The following is a 21,032-nucleotide window of genomic DNA, read 5'->3' as shown; positions in this document are numbered from 1 at the left end:
GAGTGAAAGTAAAAAAAAAAATATTCGTGCTAATGGAGAATGACATAACAAGAACTTTTCGCTACGTTCTCCCGTGGCCGTCCCGTGTCATTATCTTGCGCTCTTGACGAGTTCCTTTCACATCTGGTGCTCGCAAAACGTCCATTAGTGGGATGGCTCCAGCTTTGTCCTAATGCGAGACTGTTTTTCGTTGACCATTGTCAGATACACAAGCGATACTGCTCTCCCGCATATGTGCCGTAAAAAACTGTATTGCATTACTCCGAGCAGCACGGAAAGCGGGAGTGTCGAATATTTTAGCGTTTAATGGTATTACGAGGGAGTGAAGCGTCTCTCAGGCATAAAGTCTGTCTTTCGCGTCTCAGGCTATTAGATTTAACTTAATAACCTTAACATGTATCACCTCAAGCATCAACGAAGCTTTAAATTCTCCCGCTTCGTTAATGTAGTGAAGTTATAAATTAAAGAGAGGTGTTATTTCTTATGTTAACGAGGATAGACCGTAAAGCAACAAAAATATGTTAAACTAAAGAAAATTGTTACTGGAGACGCCATGCATGCGCAGTGTATGTATGCGTGTGTGTGCGTGTGTACTATTCGTGTGCGAAAGAGAGAGAAAGAGAAAGAGATACACAGACAGAGAGAGACAGATAGAGAGGATGGGGGGAGAGGGGATGGAGGCAGATAGTTGGGAGGCGGGGTTATGTAAACGGTAAGGGTTCTGAGTAGATCCGGTCTAGTGTTTATGTCCACGAATGGTTGAACGGAGACGAAGTAAAATGTACCTAATCCTAAAAGAGGAACCGGTCAATCTAATTTCTTTTTTTTTTTTTTTTTAATTGGATGCATAAACTTTGGAAGTATACCTAAAGATACCTGTACAGTATGTAGATTGGTAAAGATTGGAGGCACAGTTGTAGGCAACGAACTGGTACGGTAAAGAAAATGATTTCATCCGAAAAGTAGTGTTTGAGAGATGAGGTATAGAAATTCACGGTTTGTAGTGCACAAATGACTCAACAGTGTGCAATTTGTCTTAATTTTATTAAGAATGTGCAGTACATGTATACTGCACCTGAAGCGAAACTATTGTACAAACTAAACCCCTTCCAGCTGCAAATGTACATAATACCATGAAGATGCGGAATACAATTCCGTACGACCTACGTTTTGAGATACAAATAGTCTCTAACGAAATTACTTTTAGACAGAAGTGTGTGATGAAATCAAAGAGGTTCCAGTTTAATGCTAAAACAACACTGAAACCTGAGAACGACTTACACAAACAACGAACACCCACACTGTACCTAAATGAAAGTCATTTGAGTGCTCATTTGATCACTAGCCACACTGTTATGGATCTGGAATAGCACAGTCAGATATGATTAATTTAACGCTTATGACACTGTAGAAGATACCTGAATGGGTCAAATTTTCAAGAAAGAGAAAATCTTTGAAAGTAATGACCCATCACGAACGAACACTGGCCTGCATTCTTTCAAAGGAAAGCGCAAAAATCTTCTCAGTATGATCAGATCTTTAGTTGAAGTCCACTCTTACCGAAAACGATTGCCCTCTCTCTCTCCGTGAACGACCTAAAAGCACGCGCGTAATGCCCGCTGAAGCCACTTTCGGTCCTGCATAATTTTCCGCCGACACAGAAGTCTGATCAATAGCTAAAAGCCCACCTTCCATCATTTACAGTGTATAATGTCGGGGAACTGGAAATGATAAATAAGTCGAAACTGTATTCAGCCACTTAGACTTAACTCTTCAACAGATTTATGTGACTGAAATATTGCACATCGCCCTTAGAATTGTTTGGTTCCTTCTACCACAAGCATCATGGCAATTAATTTCGCTAGTTATATACCTCATTTATTTATTTATTACATTGTAGCATGTTTCCTGTAATTTAAACACAGCTGTATTCATTCTCACACAAATCATTCCTATCAACGTCCGCCGGCTTAGTTGGGTGGTAACGCACTTGCCTCCCATGCACTGGGCCCGAGTTCGATTCCAGGTCGGCTTGGAGATTTTATCCGCACGTGAACTGAGTGCTGTGTTGTCCTCCTCATTATTTCATCATCGGCCGCAAGTCGCCCAATGTGGCGCCGACTACGTAAAGTAAGACTTGCACTAGCGGCCGAACCCAAATGGGACTTCCCGGCCAAAAATCCCATACGATCATTTCATTTCATTATTATAAAAAAAAATGGCTCTGAGCACTATGGGACTCAACTGCTGAGGTCATTAGTCCCCTAGAACTTAGAACTAGTTAAACCTAACTAACCTAAGGACATCACAAACATCCATGCCCGAGGCAGGATTCGAACCTGCGACCGTAGCGGTCTCGCGGTTCCAGACTGCAGCGCCTTTAACCGCACGGCCACTTCGGCCGGCTCATTATTATCAACAACACTTTTTCCTACACATCGACAGCAAACGAATCAACATTACATACAACGCAGTATTTCGTCTCATCACCATAAATATTCCTATTATTAATAAGAGCTACACCCACTTCCAACTCTATGTCTATCACTATTATTGCCTTACAACTCCTGTCGCCCCTATCCATTACTAATGTGCACTATAACTAACTGAAACAGATTAAAAACAGCAATAACATCAGTTCCTATCTGCATGTTCCACAATGCACTCCATCGCTCACTGGTCCAAAGGCATGTACATCTCATTTTAGAAAGATATTTACTTTTAATTTTCCGTCACCGAAACGTTGACCTCAAAGAAAATTACCAACGACAAAAATGAAATCTCTTTTTTTTTCGCGAATACTGCCGTCTAGATCGCGTAATATACTTTCCATTTTTTTAAATTTTTGGCACGTTTCGCCTATAGCCATACCAGGTCAAAACTTAGGGCTCTTAATGGTAAGTTCAGTGTCAGCTGCAATAAAACCTTTACCCAAACGTTGCCTGAACATCATAATAAGTGACAATATATTACACAATCTGGATGGATTTATTCCCAAAAATGCATAGTAATAGCATGCTCATTTGCGGTGTGCATTTGCTTGAATTAAAAATGAAAACTTTCCGCTGCACGGATGTGGCAAATTGTACAGCGGCAAATATCTTCTAAAGTACCGAACTGATTGGTGAAATAAATGAGACACTGGATTCTGGACACATACTCGAAAAGAGTGGAGTAAATCCTCATTCAGAACCGTAGTTTTGTGTACCTCACGGTTTGATTAAATCACGAGGCGAACATCAAGAGGGTATCATAAAAAAGGCCACAAGTTTTCTTGCCCATCATTATCGAAAAACGATTTTGTGTTCCATCCCTATTGAGAATGACATCAGCTTGCCTTTCCCGATTTTGCGTTCCATCCCTATTGAGAATGACATCAGCTTGCTTTTCCATCGTCTTAGGAACAATGGAACCCAAATCCTCGTCCCACCATTTCGCATTACATTTACACTGTGTTTTCTAAACACCTCGGGGGAGTGACGGGCATTCCGAAAAACCGAAAGCGAGCACTTCTTAGTTTCTGAGTGATCACGGTTTTCGCGAGAGTCGATGTCTGAATGGCACATAAGAAGTTACTGAACCTGCCGGACACAGTGAAGCGACGCCAACTAGCATTTCGATGATCAAACCAATGGGATGGCGGACGTTTCGCGTCCACTGTCCGTCCAGGGGGAGACGACAGAAGCGACGTCACGGTCCCGGGCCACTAGCAAATCGCAGAGGATCAGCAAACCGTTGGCAGCACTTCTCTGCCCCACAGCAGCCATCAACAGGCAGTTTAGTTCCTGCTTTCGTGACGCTGCAATCTCTAAGCTTCCTGTTACGCAGTGCAATCAGCGACGCGTGCCTACCACTCGGACTTTTCTTCTGGTTCGCTCCTCGGACAGCCTTGCTGTGTTGACTGCCCTAACCCGAATGTTAAACTGGCCACCGGACGGCCCAGCTGTATGCTATCATATTAACTACACTCCTGGAAATTGAAATAAGAACACCGTGAATTCATTGTCCCAGGAAGGGGAAACTTTATTGACACATTCCTGGGGTCAGATACATCACATGATCACACTGACAGAACCACAAGCACATAGACACAGGCAACAGAGCATGCACAATGTCGGCACTAGTACAGTGTATATCCACCTTTCGCAGCAATGCAGGCTGCTATTCTCCCATGGAGACGATCGTAGAGATGCTGGATGTAGTCCTGTGGAACGGCTTGCCATGCCATTTCCACCTGGCGCCTCAGTTGGACCAGCGTTCGTGCTGGACGTGCAGACCGCGTGAGACGACGCTTCATCCAGTCCCAAACATGCTCAATGGGGGACAGATCCGGAGATCTTGCTGGCCAGGGTAGTTGACTTACACCTTCTAGAGCACGTTGGGTGGCACGGGATACATGCGGACGTGCATTGTCCTGTTGGAACAGCAAGTTCCCTTGCCGGTCTAGGAATGGTAGAACGATGGGTTCGATGACGGTTTGGATGTACCGTGCACTATTCAGTGTCCCCTCGACGATCACCAGTGGTGTACGGCCAGTGTAGGAGATCGCTCCCCACACCATGATGCTGGGTATTGGCCCTGTGTGCCTCGGTCGTATGCAGTCCTGATTGTGGCGCTCACCTGCACGGCGCCAAACACGCATACGACCATCATTGGCACCAAGGCAGAAGCGACTCTCATCGCTGAAGACGACACGTCTCCATTCGTCCCTCCATTCACGCCTGTCGCGACACCACTGGAGGCGGGCTGCATGATGTAGGGGCGTGAGCGGAAGACGGCCTAACGGTGTGCGGGACCGTAGCCCAGCTTCATTGAGACGGTTGCGAATGGTCCTCGCCGATACCCCAGGAGCAACAGTGTCCCTAATTTGCTGGGAAGTGGCGGTGCGGTCCCCTACGGCATTGCGTAAGATCCTACGGTCTTGGCGTGCATCCGTGCGTCGCTGCGGTCCGGTCCCTGGTCGACGGGCACGCGCACCTTCCGCCGACCACTGGCGACAACATCGATGTACTGTGGAGACCTCACGCCCCACGTGTTGAGCAATTCGGCGGTACGTCCACCCGGCCTCCCGCATGCCCACTATACGCCCTCGCTCAAAGTCCGTCAACTGCACATACGGTTCACGTCCACGCTGTCGCGGCATGCTACCAGTGTTAAAGACTGCGATGGAGCTCCGTATGCCACGGCAAACTGGCTGACACTGACGGCGGCGGTGCACAAATGCTGCGCAGCTAGCGCCATTCGACGGCCAACACCGCGGTTCCTGGTGTGTCCGCTGTGCCGTGCGTGTGATCATTGCTTGTACAGCCCTCTCGCAGTGTCCGGAGCAAGTATGGTGGGTCTGACACACCGGTGTCAATGTGTTCTTTTTTCCATTTCCAGGAGTGTATTTCACGTTGTACGCGTGCTCACGCTACGCCAATGAAGTGTCAGTTGCCCGCACACATCTGCGAAGGGCATTCTTAAAGCCTTAATTATCTCCTCCAAAATCTATATTCTGTAATTAGTACCTTTTTGTTTGCAGTTTCATGTCTGCAGTTCTGGTGCACATTGAAATACCAGCACCAGAGTAACATAGCACCCCTCTACAGCAGCCAAAACAAACTGGCGCAGCCCATCTCAAACTTCAGCAACAGGCGTTTGGTTTCGACTTCTCTATCGGCGTGCTACGATAATTTCATGAGGGATTTTCATATGATTTCGCCCACCCAGATAAACAATAGTGCGAAGAAGCCAACACAATTTGGGTCTACCTGTTCTCTGTAGCCGGCCGCGGTGGCCGAGCGATTCTAGGCGCTTCAGTCTGAAACCACGCGGCTGCAGGTTAGTTAAGTTTAAGTCGAACCTGCGACAGTAGCGGTCGCGCGGTTCTCGACTGTAGCGCCTAGAACCACTCGGTCACTGTTGTCGGTTCCAACCGACAGTTGCGGTAGGTGCGTTTGAAGAAAGCATGTATCCCGCAAATTATTCCTCCCGCGTCCTTCTATAGAATTTGTCGCTTACAACCATCGTCAGCTATGACAACTCGCAACAAATGGAATAAAAGTTCACAGAATATCTCGATACGGTCACGTTTAATGCTTGCATTTGGTATGACGTTCACAGCAGGGCGCCCAGAACACTACTGAATGCTCATTGGCTGTCGGAGAATGCGTAAACTAGGTGCGCAGAATAAGCCTAAACTCGACCGCCATCGTTCGTAACTCCAGCTATAACAAGAAACACTAAGGCAAGAAGAAGTGGTGGGGACGGACAAATGAGAGGGCAGCATCGTGCGCCGGGAGTTTCAAATTGAAAGTATGTAGTTTATTATAATTTACATATACGTAATTTTACTTTTTTCTTTTTACTTATCGTGTGATACATGCTCACTTCTTGGGTCGCATTGATATTTATTGATACTTGCTTTGGGCCGCTGCCCCCTGGGGCCGCGGGTTGGAGACCCTTGCTGTAAAGGATGCGTGGTTTTCCTTAGGGTAAGCTCCTATTGGACAGACAGCTAACGAAACCATCAGATTGCACCAAAATGCAAGTAACAGTTCCTCTGTCCCTCGGGTAGATGAAATGAAATGAGCATGTGGCATTGATGACCGGGAGGCCCCACCTGAGGAAGTTCGGCAGCAGACTGCAACGCTTATTTCATTCAACCCCACGTTGGGCGATTCGAGTGCTGGTGATGAGGATGAAACGATGATGAGGACGTAACAGCCATCAACAGAGGCTGGTCTTGCAGGACCAGTGCTTGAGACAGGCAGTCTGTGAAAGTAACGGGCCGGCTGCTGAGGTGTGCCGATGAGTTGGGTAACGCGGGGGAGGTGGGCGGGAGCCGTGGGTGCAGTAGCCACCGCCGACAGAACGGAGACCAGTTCGCCCACCAGCACAGCTGCAACGCTGTATCCTTCGTTTCCTTCATATCGCCAGGTGACTGGCGATTCAGTAATATTGGTTTGAAGAACTGTGTGATGACCGTGTATTCAGTGATTTCTCCAGCACTGGACAAACAGACATGATATTTAGCATCATCTGAAATAGGGAAGTTTGATGTTCCGAAGTAAGTATTTCTACATCTACATCTATGATCTCCAAGCCTCCTTACGGTGTGTGGCGGAGGGTACTTTTGGTAGTGGATCTCTTGCCCTATTTATGCCCCGTGTGTTATTACTACCGCCGGCCGCGGTGGTCTCGCGGTTCTAGGCGCGCAGTCCGGAACCGTGCGACTGCTACGGTCGCAGGTTCGAATCCTGCCTCGGGCATGGATGTGTGTGATGTCCTTAGGTTAGTTAGGTTTAAGCAGTTCTAAGTTATAGGGGACTGATAACCACAGCAGTTGAGTCCCATAGTGCTCAGAGCCTTTTTTTTTTTTTTTTTTTTTTTTTGTTATTACTACCAGTCCCTGCCCCAATAGTCGCTCCCCTGCAGCTCTTCCTCCTGCAATTCGCTGCAGTCTTCTTTGATTGCTTATGTCAGTCTAGTGGAAATTGTTGTGTTATTGTCTGATCCGATGTCTGTTACAGACCGATCGTAGCTGAAGTACACTATGTGATAAAAAGTATCCTAACACTTGGCTGAAAATGACTTACAAGTTCGTGGCGCCTTCCATCGGTAATGCTGGAATGACAACTTCCACTCTCTCAGGCATACGTTCAATCCGATGTTGGATGGTGTCTTGGGGAATGGCAGCCCATTCTTCACTGAGTGCTGCTCTGAGTGGAGGTATCGATGTCAGTCGGTGAGGCCTCGCATGAAACATCCCAAAGGTTTTCTATAGTATCCAGGTCAGGACTCTGTGCAGGCCAGTCTATTACAGGGATGTTATTGTCGAGTAACCTCTCCGCCACAGGTCGTGCATTATGAGCAGGTGGTCGATCGTGTTGAAAGATGCAATCGCCATCCACGAATTGCTCTTCTACAGTGGGAAGCAAGAAGGTGCTTAAAACATTAAAGCCGGCCGGGGTGGCCCAGCGGTTCTAGGCACTACAGTCTGGAACCGCGCGACCGCTACGGTCGCAGGTTTGAATCCTGCCTCGGGCATGGATGTGTGAGATGTCCTTAGGTTAGTTAGGTTTAATTAGTTCTAAGTTCTAGGGGACTGCTGACCTTAGATGCCCCATAGTGCTCAGAGCCATTTGAACCATTTGAACCAAACATTAAAGTAGGCCCTTGCTCTGATAGTGCCACGCAAAACAACAAGGGTGCAAGCCCCGTCCATGAAAAACGCCACCACACCGTAGCACACCGCCTCTGCATTTTACAGTTGGCACCTCCGTGTCATCCTCAGCTCGTAGGCGGCACTGGATGTGGATATAGAGGGGCATGTGGTCAGCACACCGCTCTCCCGGCCGTTTGTCAGTTTCCGAGACCGGAGCCGCTACTTTTCAGTCAAGTAGTTCCTCATTTTGCCACACAAGGACACCCCGCTTGCCAACAGCGCTCGGTAGACTGGATGGTCACCCATCCAAGTGCTAGCCCAGCCCAACAGCGCTTAACTGCGGTGATCTGACGGGAACCGGTGTTACCACTGCGGCAAGGCCGTTGGCCTTTCTGTAAAATATTTAAATAGAAAATTTATTTAAACATTAAGGCATGCTGTATAACACGCGAGTTATTTATGATCTTTGTGTTGCTGAAATTTCCATATGGTCTGATGCAAGCCATAGTGGCTTGCCTTTTATGTATTCTATTTTACCTATTTTGTGACTAAAGCTTTATCGCTTGATTTTTAGTTTACAAGTGACATGCAAATTTGAGAATTCTATTTCTGATGAAGGCACTCATAGACGCGTTGAAACCTAGGTCAAAAACTCCGTTTTTGCGACGGAGGGCTGCTTTCACTGTTTATTTACTTTGTAAACGGTCGCTGACCACGCAGCCATGTTCAAAACTTTAAGCTGTAGGTATCTTTAAAAACCTGACGAACAGTGTAAACAAAATGTGAAAGTTACTTCAGTGGGTGATGTTATGCACAAAATGAATCAGCAAAATTCACAGATACACTGTACCGAGTAAAATGGGGTAAAGCGGATCACAGGGGGTAAAGTGGATGCACGATACGTTAGTCTACTGAATCACTGACTGAATCACTGCCACCTGATTGACAGGAGAGAGAAACACGAAAATTGACTTATTTAGAAAGCTGTGATCTGTACGTTCGTTATCTGTGTCATCAGTAACACGAGAAACGAAAATTGTGGCAACCATCAGCTGTTATTATCAATGGTGCCTTTAAAGCTTTGTGATATCGACGAAAACAGACTGGCACAGTGCCCATAGGTGAGAAGCTGCACCTGTCTTTTAGCTAATTGCATCAAAGCACTACTGTACCTGCAATATATGTTAAACTCACTTTTTAACGTACTTTTTTCTTTTCGGTATTGTGCCAAAAATGACTTCCTTTGTAATTTCAGGGATAAAGTGGATCAAGCCCCAGAAACAAATACGGAAGTTTGGAGCACAGGAAAAAAATATTATAGTGACCTCCATTTTCGCGAAGCATGAGAAAAGTAAAGAACAATAAATGGCTTTACCAAAGGCTTCTGAATTTCATTATGACAAATGAAGCCATGTCTTCACTTGCTTCAATACTGACGAAAAAGGTAGATGTCAGGTAGGAAAAGTTATGGAGGCGTATAAAGACAATGCGCTGATCAATTTTTAAGAAAAAAAATATGGCAAGAAACAGATATTTTGTGCATCCTAATGTTGCTGACATTCAAACATTTTTGATATCAAACATTATTTGTAAGGTAAAGGTGAAAGATTTCAGGAGGGGCCCATATGATGTCGCAGACATTAATGTGAAAAAAGTGGAATAATAGAATTGCGATATCTGATTTTATTACATTCCTATGTAGTTTTGTGTTTAAATTCTCAAAAATATTGGTAATTTAAGTGTATTTCCGATTGTAATTTGAATGTTAAAGTTATTTTTACTTAAAGATGTACGATTATTTCTTCTATAAAATCTTACAGTGATTCACTTTCCTCTTCGAATGGGTTAACTTGTCTTAAGTACACTACTGACAATTAAAATTGCTATACCACGAAGATGACGTGCTACAGACGCGAAATTTAACCGACAGGAAGAAGATGCTGGGATATGGAAATGATTAGCTTTTCAGAGCATTCACACAAGGTTGGCGCCGGTTGCGACACCTACAGCGTGCTGCCATTAGAAAAGTTTCCAACCGATTTCTCAAACACAAACAGCAGTTGACTGGCGTTGCTTGGTGAAAACGTTGTTGTGATGCCTCGTGTAAGGAGGAGAAATGCGTACCATAACGTTTCCGACTTTGATAAAGGTCGGATTGTGGCCTATCGCGATTGCGGTTTATCGTATCGCGACATTGCTGCTCGCGTTGGTCGAGATCCAATGACTGTTAGCAGAACATGAAATCGGAGGGTTCAGGAGGGTAATACGGAACGCCGTACTGAATCCCAATGGCCTCGTTTCACTAGCAGTCGAGATGACAGGCATCTTATCTGCATGGCTGTAACGGATCGTGCAGTCACGTCTCGATCTCTGAGTCAGCAAATGGGGACGTTTGCAAGACAACAACCATCTGCACGAACAGTTCGACGACTTTTGCAGCAGCATTGACTATCAGCTCGGAGACCATGGCTGCGGTGACCCTTGACGCTGCATCACAGACAGGAGCGCCTGCGATGGTGTACTCAACGACGAACCTTAGTGCACAAATGGCAAAACGTCATTTTTTCGGATGAATGCAGTTTCTGTTTACAGCATCATGATGGTCGCATCCGTGCTTGGCGACATCGCGGTGAACGCACATTGGAAGCGTGTATTCGTCATCGTCATACTGGCGTATCAGCCGGCGTGATGGTATGGAGTGCCATTATGACACATCTCGGTCACCTCTTGTTCGCATTGACGGCACTTTGAACGGTGGACGTTACATTTCAGATGTGTTACGACCCGTGGCACTACCCCTCATTCGATCCCTGCGAAACCCTACATTTCAGCAGGATAATGCACGATCGCATGTTGCAGGTCCTGTACGGGCCTTTCTGGATACAGAAAATGTTCGACTGCTGCCCTGGCCAGCACATTCTCCAGATCTCTCACCAATTGAAAACGTCTGGTCATTGGTGGCCGAGCATACTGGCTCGTCACAATACGCCAGTCACTACTCTTGATGAACTGTGGTATCGTGTTGAAGCTGCATCGGCAGCTGTACTTGTGCACGCCATTCAAGCTCTGTTTGACTCAATGCCCAGGCGTATGAAGGCCGTTTCTCAGGATCTATGCACCCAAATTGCGTGAAAATGTAATCACATGTCAGTTCTAGTATAATATATTTGTCCAATGAATACCCGTTTATCATCTGCATTTCTTCTTGGTGTAGCAATTTTAGTGGCCAGTAGTGTACGAAAATATATATGTTCCCCTTTACCGAAAGTAGTAGGTTACAGCGGATCAGAATTTTCTGTATGCTGGTAACCGTGTACAGTAAAAAGAATGTTAGTGGCATCTGAAAGATCCTAAATGTAAAGTACCAGCAAATATTTTTGCTGAGTCTCATTAATCGTCGAAGACCTTATTTCTTAAGAAAACTTGAAATTTTGATTTACTTTTCCCTGTTTTACGATAAATACTCTACATATATTTCACTGTAACTGTGTATAGGTTCTATGGGAACTTGTAAAATTTCAGTTAAGATAGAACTGTAGGTTGTTCGATAAGCAACAGAAGTCCTGATGATGAAGCTGCACTTGAGAATGTGCACTGTCGAAGTAAAAATGCTGTTGAAAAGCCAGTAAACCGACTTGTTTACTAACTATGCACATCGCTGTGACAAGGAGCGCATGTCTGCGCTGCTGACAGCCAGCGGCGCCCGCTCCCGTACCTCGCAGCAGCCAACCGTCAACAGATCGAGTGTCGGCGATGACACAACGCGCACTTCGTTTCTCACGCCTGGCGCTCCCGAGGTCACGCTGGCGAGCTTCCTCGTGGGGTGGGCGCTGTACCGCGTGGTACACAACAGTGCGGAGGATAGCGACTGCCGTCTGATGCAGTCGTAAGAGGCGTCAGTCTGCACTCATAACAAACTTGTTTTACAAATCTGATTACGTATTAGCTTCGTTCATTCAAGTAACTGTACGTGCATCACGTACAGGCGATGAATTGCTAAGAAGCGTGCTGGAGAAGTGAGGTAGCTTTCCGTTAATGTTAATCGTCTCTTCCCTCATTTTCTATACAAATGTATGCACGCCCCCAGGATCCGCTCCGTCACCGCTCTTAGAGAAATCTAAATGATTTATTGGTGACCAACTCCTTCTACTCCATTGATGAATTTCTCAGTAGAACCAACTGATTTGTATAAGTGCAATAATACTTCTGCGCAATTTCAGTGCAGTTCAAATGGTTCAAATGGCTCTATGGGACTTAACATCTGTGCTCATCAGTTCCCTAGAACTTAGAACTACTTAAACCTAACTAACCTAAGGACATCACACACATCCATGCCCGAGGCAGGATTCGAACCTGCGACCGTAGCAGTCGCGCGGTTCCAGACTGTAGCGCCTAGAACCGCTCGGCCGGCTTTCAGTGCAGTAATGTCTTCATTGTAAATAAGTGTGTGTGTGTGTGTGTGTGTGTGTGTGTGTGTGTGTGAGTGAGTGTGTGTGTGAAAGTACAATCTAACTTCTGCACCATTTCAGTGCAGTAATGTGTTCATTGTAAGTAAGTATTATAGTAGTTCCATTCAATATTTATTACTTTATAAATAAAAAAAATACTTTTTTATTTTAAATTCAGTGCATTAGTGTTTGTAAAATGATTCTTTCATATAGTGTTCATTAAAAAAAAGTTACCATCATTCCACTTGAGACCTGTGGAAGGTACATTAGCTTATTTGTTTCAGCTGTAAATATTTGTCATGTATTATTGTTTTTCTGATATGTTCTACATCCTGGAGGATCACCTCACCACGGATTAATTGGAATGAAAGTAAATCTAATCTTATCTAATCTATGTCCTAAACACAGCCCGTGTTTCTAAACCATCTGTCCGCAGCTCGTGGTCGTGCGGTAGCGTTCTCGCTTCCCGTGCCCGGGTTCCCGGGTTCGATTCCCGGCGGGGTCAGGGATTTTCTCTGCCTCGTGATGACTGGGTGTTGTGTGATGTCCTTAGGTTAGTTAGGTTTAAGTAGTTCTCAGTTCTAGGGAACTGATGACCATAGATGTTAAGTCCCATAGTGCTCAGAGCCATTTGAACCATTTGAACCATCATCGAGATCAGCAAATGTATCAACTTGAGCAGGGGATCCCTGATCGGTAAGTGACTGAGTAGGATGCAATATGTGAAATGAAAAATGTTATATTTACTATTCGTCTGCTGACGGTGATAAAAATTCAAAAATCCTTTTTTGTAATAATTTTATTTATCCGAACATTTACATAAGTACTATATTCGCAACGCTTCAGAGTAATGTTCCCTAGCTTCTATGCAAGCTTGACATTCTCGCACAGACTTCCTCTGTATCCATTCGAACAATGAGCTGGTCTAGAAACAAACCCTCTACTTTCTACACATATTTCAACGAAATCGTGACGTAGGTGTTCGCGAGCGAGATGTACAAATTAAGCTGGAGCCCCATCACGATGCAACCACGAAGAATGAGTGGGATATCGTCCAATAACAGAGTATGCCTCTCAGAAACACAGAGTGCACCACTGAATTTACATGAGAACAGGTAGTCGCTATTTTGTTAATGAATCATTGACAGAATCCACTCATATGTTCATTGTAACTCTGTGTTAACAACTCCACCAAGCTGTAGCGTGGTAATCCTCAGAACCTCATACACGACTATTAGCATTACTGAGCATCCCGTTTCTGGGGTCGATATAATTTCATTCTTGAAATGTTTGTATCTACATGATAAATCATTTTATTACATCGCCTTCGGCATTCCAGGGACATAATTAACCCACAACACGTTTGGATTTGTAACCTCTGACTTTCTCGTTTGTGGATCGGGCTCCCTTATTTCAAACTGATACATTTGCCCTTCTCTACCATCGCTGAAAGTTTCTCTCTTCGCGAAGGGAACGCCCTTTGAAAAGGAAGTGTCTGTGGCTGCCTCTAAACTAAGTGAACATGGTCTACCTGACGTGTTCTGCAGGGTACGCTACAATGTGCGTAACACCAAGATTACGACCGAGCGAGGTGGTTAGTACAACAGATTCGCATCCGGGAGGATGACTATTCAAACCCGCGACCGGTCGTTCCGATTTCGGTTTTCCGTGATTTCCCTAAATCGGTTCAGGCATATATCTGGATCGTTCCTTTCACTTCCTTCCCCATCCTTCCCTAATCCGATGGGAACGGTGACCTCGCTGTTTGGTCCCCTTCCCAAACCAACCAATCCAGGATTACGTGTCGGGCGAGAGAGTTGATTTACAGAAAAATTGTGCTCACTCCAAGATTTGAACAGCAGTGTGTCGATGACACATTATTGACTCTCCCAGTTGCGTGAATGTTAAGTGCCTGACCGAAACTCGAACTTACACACATTTTCCCGCAATACACTAACATTGTTGAGATACAAATAAGACACGTCTCCAAACAAACAAATATACAATTCTACATTCACGACTGTGGCATCTGTGGTGGTAAACGTATCAATTGGTTGTCAAGTCGTCACTGAAGTGTTCATAACAAACAAAGTACAGAGAACAAGGCATCATAACGACAAGATAACAATATGACAGGAAATATGCCGAAGATATAACCAAATAAAGGACAGTAGCGACCTTCGTCAGTACACCTAAAAATTACTGGAAGTACAATATCACGTCATGTAAAAAAACGAAGGAAGTGCACTTTTTTAGAACTGTAATTAATCTGTGTAACGCCAAAACTACATCACATTTCAGAATATCCACTGAAGATGCCCCTCACATAGTAGACGAATCGCATCTGGGATAATAACTATCAACATTGGAGCACGCTAAGGAGTTTTTGTTGTAAACGAGTATTTGCGTAAATGCTGCGGAAAATGAGAACTGCCACAAAATATTTTTGAGTTAATTACACATTTTATACGATTTTAATTGAATATCATAAATTGTTATCATCAACTGAAATATTATCAAAATGAGTTATTTGAGTATGTTTTTATGCTCATGGACCATAAACTTCTATAAACAGGTCTATTTGCTAGACATCTGTAAACAGACGTAATAACACTGTCCAACAGTACAACGGCGTGAAACACAAATGTTGGAGTACTCGTCATATTATTTTTAATAGCACAAAAAGAAAACTTTCAAACAAAAGTAAGTTTTCTAATGGTAATAGGGAATTTATCTCAAAAAGTATTTCAGGCCATATTATCAACGATGAGCTCCGTCACGAATCAGACTTGTCCGACTAAAGCCAGTTGGAGTTTGTGACAAATATATTCCAACCATAATTATTTAAAATGAGCAGTTCATTCGACATCTATATGTAACCTATAGGGCAACGTCCGTCTCTTGAGGTATTGTGTGTAGTTACAGTTATCAAATTCTGGAAACGGGAACCGTCGTGTTGTTCAAGGACTTTTCAGGATAACCTACAAAGTAATGTTTGCTGCTCTCAGTGTTATGAACAAACGATTCGTCCATTATTTTTCAGTGAGTTTCTTCATGTAACTGAACAGTCGACAACACCATAATAACAACCAACGAGCACAAAGGTATTTTTCAAAAAATGACGGGAAGTAGAATTGCTGGAACGAAGATGTTACATTCTATGCCTCTCGCTCCTCCTCTCAACCTCAAATCCCTGTCCCCCGAACTTATTCTCCCCTTCGATCAAATGACAGTATCGTCTCGTCTTATTTAAGTAGAATTACAAAAAGTTACTTGTATTATTTTTGAGTTATAACTGAGGAGACAGCAGCCTCTGTCATATTAGACGTTGTACACAACACGTTCAATGAATTCCTGAAGAGAGTAGGAATTCTGAACTTCCCATATAGCCCATTCTTGAAAAGACCGGAAACATACGTTGACAACTTGTTTGAATCAATGTGCGAGAAAATACAAACTGTATTTCTTATCACTATTATTTAACTACATCGCTATCAAACGGTCACAAACAAAGAAAATTTTTAATTAAATTTTGAGACGCTGTTGTATATTAAGGAGATTCTAAATCATTATGAAGGTAATTACCTATTTGCTACGATTCAGAGACTTGTGCACAATACAATTACTGCCACTTTTATTGTATACTTCAAACATGTTTCAATACAGCTGTAGCATCGTCCCGTTGGTGTGCTACACGCAGGTAACTGAAATTTTGTTCGAAAATGTTATTTAACAATATAAATTACATTTTATTAATGCGAGAAATACTTTGGAGGCTCATTGAGAGATACATTACACAGACTAGTGAAAGATAAATCTCATAACCGACTTCAAATTGTAAGCTAAAAATACTTGCCTTTATCTTACAAACCATTTTCGAACAAATTTTTAGATCATTGAATAAAGAGCACACACTGTGGATGACGAATTGCATTGAATGTGTATAAATGTTAGGACACAATTTACGGATAAATGACTGTTAAAGTAAGATAGAATTAACTTGAAAATCATAATTTGCCTGTTCATTTATTCGATTTGATATGGTAACTAGAACTGACTGATGTGGGCTCCATGAAGAATTGTACTGTTAGTAGTTTTATCACTTGTAAATCTATTAATTATCTCGCTACATGTAAAGTGTAACTTATATTAGGTTTTTGGTCTCGTCTATCCCTCGTTCTTTATAACTGACCAGCGATGGACTATAAATGTCTGGTTCAGAACCTTAGTTCTTCCTCGTTGTATTTCATCATGTAGCTAACCAAAATGTATATACAATCCGCAAAGAATATTTTGGAATGAAATACTAAGGACTGAAGATTCTATGTAGATGGGTAGAAATCTAAAGGCCAATAAATAAATTTTAAAGAATAATTACACCGAAATATGTTTTAGGCATAAAAATAATAAATTATTGTGTTTTGCAAGGGTGAACGTTCCCCAATATATTTCTCTTTCGTGATTAGCGCAAATGAGAAATACCTATCCTGTCTTGTGCTGAAGCGACGCATTTTACTCATATCCATTAGAAATGCTTGCCGCTGTAAAAAAAGTTTTGTTTGTTACAAAATAACATCTACTGGTACTAATCACAATACGTTTCGGGAAATAATTCTCGTTCTCAAGTACGTTGTTCTTTGTACGAGGATACTTTCAAATGTGATGTTTGCTATGTATGAACTCCTGCATTTCGCTGGGGTCTTTATTGTAATGTAAACGCGCACAGTTTTGTAATTACTGGCGTATCTTTATAGACACATTTGAAAATAAATCTTTACTTATGAATGAACCTGTCAGGAACGTTGTAAACATGTTCCATAGGATTCAGTTCGAGAGGTCGAGCTTTGAGATCCATTCGATAAGTTTGTTACTGACGAATATGTTCGTCCACTCCCAACGTTTCTGTCACTATTCCCCATAATCGAGACTATGCCTCGAAAAAAGTCTTACCAAGCGTCTCGCCTTCTGCAGAAGCGATGTACCTTCCCAGAAAATTGCCAACATACTCTGTGAGATTCACACCGAGTAATTTGTTGAATATATTCGTCCACCATACCAGTGTATACATTTGCTACTTCCACAGCATGATTTTCTCCATAAAAACCATGCTTTGGAAGTAGGAAATTTATCTGGAATATGACCAGACAGCAGAGATAACCCCCAGAGAATCGCCCTCACCTCGGTGGCATTTGGCAAACTCGGTTCATTCTCCGCCATAAATCCAAAGAGGCTTATGACACATGCATCCTGCCAGTAACAACATAATTGCTCGAAAAAATGACACAACAAACAGCGCAGATCGTCTCCGGGTTCGTCAAAGGGCAATTGGGCGAGCAATGCTCGGATTGAATCTGCGAGGAAGGATCAAGATAAAGAGAAGAATAGCAGTCCACGAATTTCTCGAGAGGGCGGGAAACTGAAGTGGCTTTGGGCAGGAAATATGTCCAGGAGCAACTTCAGATGGAGCAAAAACACTGATACAGTGGCGTCCGAGAGAGTCAAAGAGAAATGTCGGACGTCCTCTGGCGAGATGGGGGAAGACGTCCACCGACATGCAGGAAGAAACTGAATCCAAACAGTCCATCAAAGATCGACACGGAAGTCTTTGAAAGAGGTCTGTGTCCACTAGTGGATATCTAGAGGTTGAAAAGGAAGATGTTTAGCAGAAAATGGTTAAAATGGCTCTGAGCAGTTGGGACATAACATCTGAGGTCATCAGTCCCCTAGAACTTAGAACTACTTAAACCTAAGTAACCTAAGGACATCACACACATCCATGCCCGAGGCAGGATTCGAACCTGCGACCGTAGCGGTCGCACGATTCCAGACTGAAGTGCCTTGAACCGCTCGGCCACACCGGCCGGCGATGTTTAGCAAGTGTCTTGTCATGGGCAGAAGTGATTCTCTTCCGAAATAGAAAATGGAAATGAGCGTTTGTCGTCATTGGCCGGGAGGCCCCTTACGGGGCAGGTCCGGCCGCCTTGATGTAGGTTTTATACATTCGACGCCACCTTGGGCGACCTGCGCACCGGATGGGGATGAAATGGTGATGAAAACAACAACCAGTCCCTGAGCGACGGAAATCCCCGACCCAGCCGAGAATCGAATCCTGGCCCCTTAAGACAGCACTCCGTTATGTTACCGCTCAGCTATCGGGGCAGACATTCTATTTCGACAACATGGCAATCATACTCTATGGGATTCGCACTGAGAGATCTTGTCACTATACCAACGACTATCGGGTAGGATTGAGGGAGGACATAGAAGCAATTCAGAGGCGGGCTGCTAGATTTGTTACTGGTAGGTTTGATCATCACGCGAGTATTACGGAAATGCTTCAGGAACTCGGGTGGGTGTCACTACAGGAAGGAGGCGTTCTTTTCGTGAATCGCTGCTGAGGAAATTTAGAGAACGAGCATTTGAGGCTGACTGCAGTACAATTTTACTGCCGCCAACTTACATTTCGCGGAAAGACCACAAAGATAAGATAAGAGACATTAGGGCTCGTACAGAGGCATATAGGCAGTCATTTTTCCCTCGTTCGGTTTGGGAGTGGAACTGGGAGAGAAGATGCTAGTTGTGGTATGAGGTACCCTCCGCCACGCACCGTATGGTGGATTGCGGAGTATGTATGTAGATGTAGACGCCCAACATTGCTGAAGCTGTTACCCACGAGCAAGACTACATGTCAGCCAATGCCCCCAGCAAAGTTTAGCACGCGTCCTGCCTTCTACAGCTGCAGCAGACGCCGAGGTACTCACCCGGAAGGTGAGGTCGTGGCGGGACTTGCAGACGAGCCCGTCGCCGCACTGGCCGAACCTGTCGAACTTCTTTGGCGTGACCCGGGGGTCGAAGCAGCGCTCGCCCTCCTCGAGGCCGCAGAGCCCGGAGGGGCAGCAGGCGCACGGGTCGGGCACCAGCCCCCGGGGGCAGGCCGCCTCCGACCGGGGGCACAGCGCCGTGTCGCATTTGTCCGGGCAGCGGTCGCCGTCGTGCACCGGCGCCGCCCCCGCACCCGCCGTGGCCACCAGGAGCACCACCAGCGCCGTCGCCTTCACCAGGAGCTGCATCGTCGGTGCGTCGCGCGTGCTGCTGCTGCTGCTGCTGTTGCCGCTGCTGCTGCCGGCGCCCGTCTGTCGCGTGGGCGCGCCCGCCTCGTATATATAGCGGCGCGGCTCGGGCTGTGTGTGTGTGTGTGCGTGCGAGGGAGGGCGCGTGGGGGCCGCCTCTCGTCGGCGCGCTGACAGCCGAGCGGTAGCGTTTTTCCCTCGCCGCTCCGCCACGGATTCCGTATTTACGTCGCGGAGGCTTCACTCCGGGGAGATCCGTCTTTTCTGTTGCGACGCGGCAACTGCGCCGCTTGTTTATAGCGACGAACGCAGGATCTGTTCGGACAGTTTCCAAGAGGCAGAGAGAGAAAAAAAAAACGATTTCCTATGCCGGCGCTGTAGTCGAGTTCTCCAGCGATACAGCCACAGTGGATTACCACATAGAGGCAACCCTTCTGCTTCTCTTGTTGCAGAGTAGCGTCTCGTTCGGTTCAAATCCGGATAGCTACCACCTTTCCACCAAGTAGTACACAAAATTCAATGTGTTTTCCACAGATGTCCTCTTCTAATCTAAACCGTTTCCCTCTGGAATTTACAGTAGAAGAGCAAGACGTGAGATATTACTACTGTGAAAACTTTTTCCAGTACGTCACGGAAAATAAAAATATTTTTTTCACGGTAAATGGTGACAGCCAAAACAGTTGCAGCATAAAGATTTATTAAAATTCATGACCACGGTTTCGGTATATCTATATATACCTTCATCAGAAGTGCAATACGCTAAAATCACGTCCTGCGATGGAGATTCGTAAAACAATTGTGCCAAAGGCGTCGTCAGTAGTTAAAACATCATCTCCATAAGATAATTGTGGACAGAGGGTCGATGCGAACACAAAGGTATATTTAGATATACCGAAACCGCGGTCAAGAATTTCAATAAATCTTTATCCTGCAACTGTTTTGGCTGTCATCTTTTACCGTGAAGAATTTCAACAGTTGCTGTTTCAGCCATGTTTAAAATCTTGAAATAAAAATATTGATTACTACGCATTTGCGTGACGGGTGAGAGAAACATTCATAGACGGCAAACTTGAAGCGAAAACATATATAAATTAAACCACGTATTTGCGTAATTATGAGTATACCGTCTATTAATATCGTGAGGCACTATACATCAAACGATTCAAGCGACTGCCGATGTCATTGATAGAAGGTAATTGACCTACCAATCTAACATGATTCTTACTAAGAAATACGCTAAGTAATGGAAATAAAAGGTCGGCAATTCTATCTCAGGGTGGTTCTGTTTAGTGATATTCGTGACATTTCTGTTTAAGTCTTATATGTGTCACGGCAATAAGGTAAGAAACAGTGTCGTATTTTAAA

General features: G+C 44.6%; 1 protein-coding gene and 1 pseudogene across 1 annotated transcript in view; both read right to left on the bottom strand.

Annotated features, from left to right (window-relative positions):
- Positions 1-19,895, bottom strand: part of LOC124794242 (insulin-like growth factor-binding protein-related protein 1) — a 154,791-nt gene extending 134,896 nt beyond the window's left edge. Inside the window, exon 1 of the mRNA XM_047258082.1 lies at positions 19,359-19,895. Coding sequence (XP_047114038.1) covers positions 19,359-19,667 — 309 coding nt within the window. The 5' untranslated portion in view covers positions 19,668-19,895. The remainder of the gene's footprint in view (positions 1-19,358) is intronic.
- LOC124717614 lies at positions 8,420-8,537 on the bottom strand (annotated as a pseudogene).
- Positions 19,896-21,032: the final 1,137 nt, after the last annotated feature.

This window comes from Schistocerca piceifrons, chromosome 1 (genome assembly GCF_021461385.2).
Source record: "Schistocerca piceifrons isolate TAMUIC-IGC-003096 chromosome 1, iqSchPice1.1, whole genome shotgun sequence".
NCBI classification, from domain to species: domain Eukaryota; kingdom Metazoa; phylum Arthropoda; class Insecta; order Orthoptera; family Acrididae; genus Schistocerca; species Schistocerca piceifrons.
Note: the sequence above shows the minus strand (reverse complement) of the source record. Positions and strands in the feature narration are given on the sequence as shown.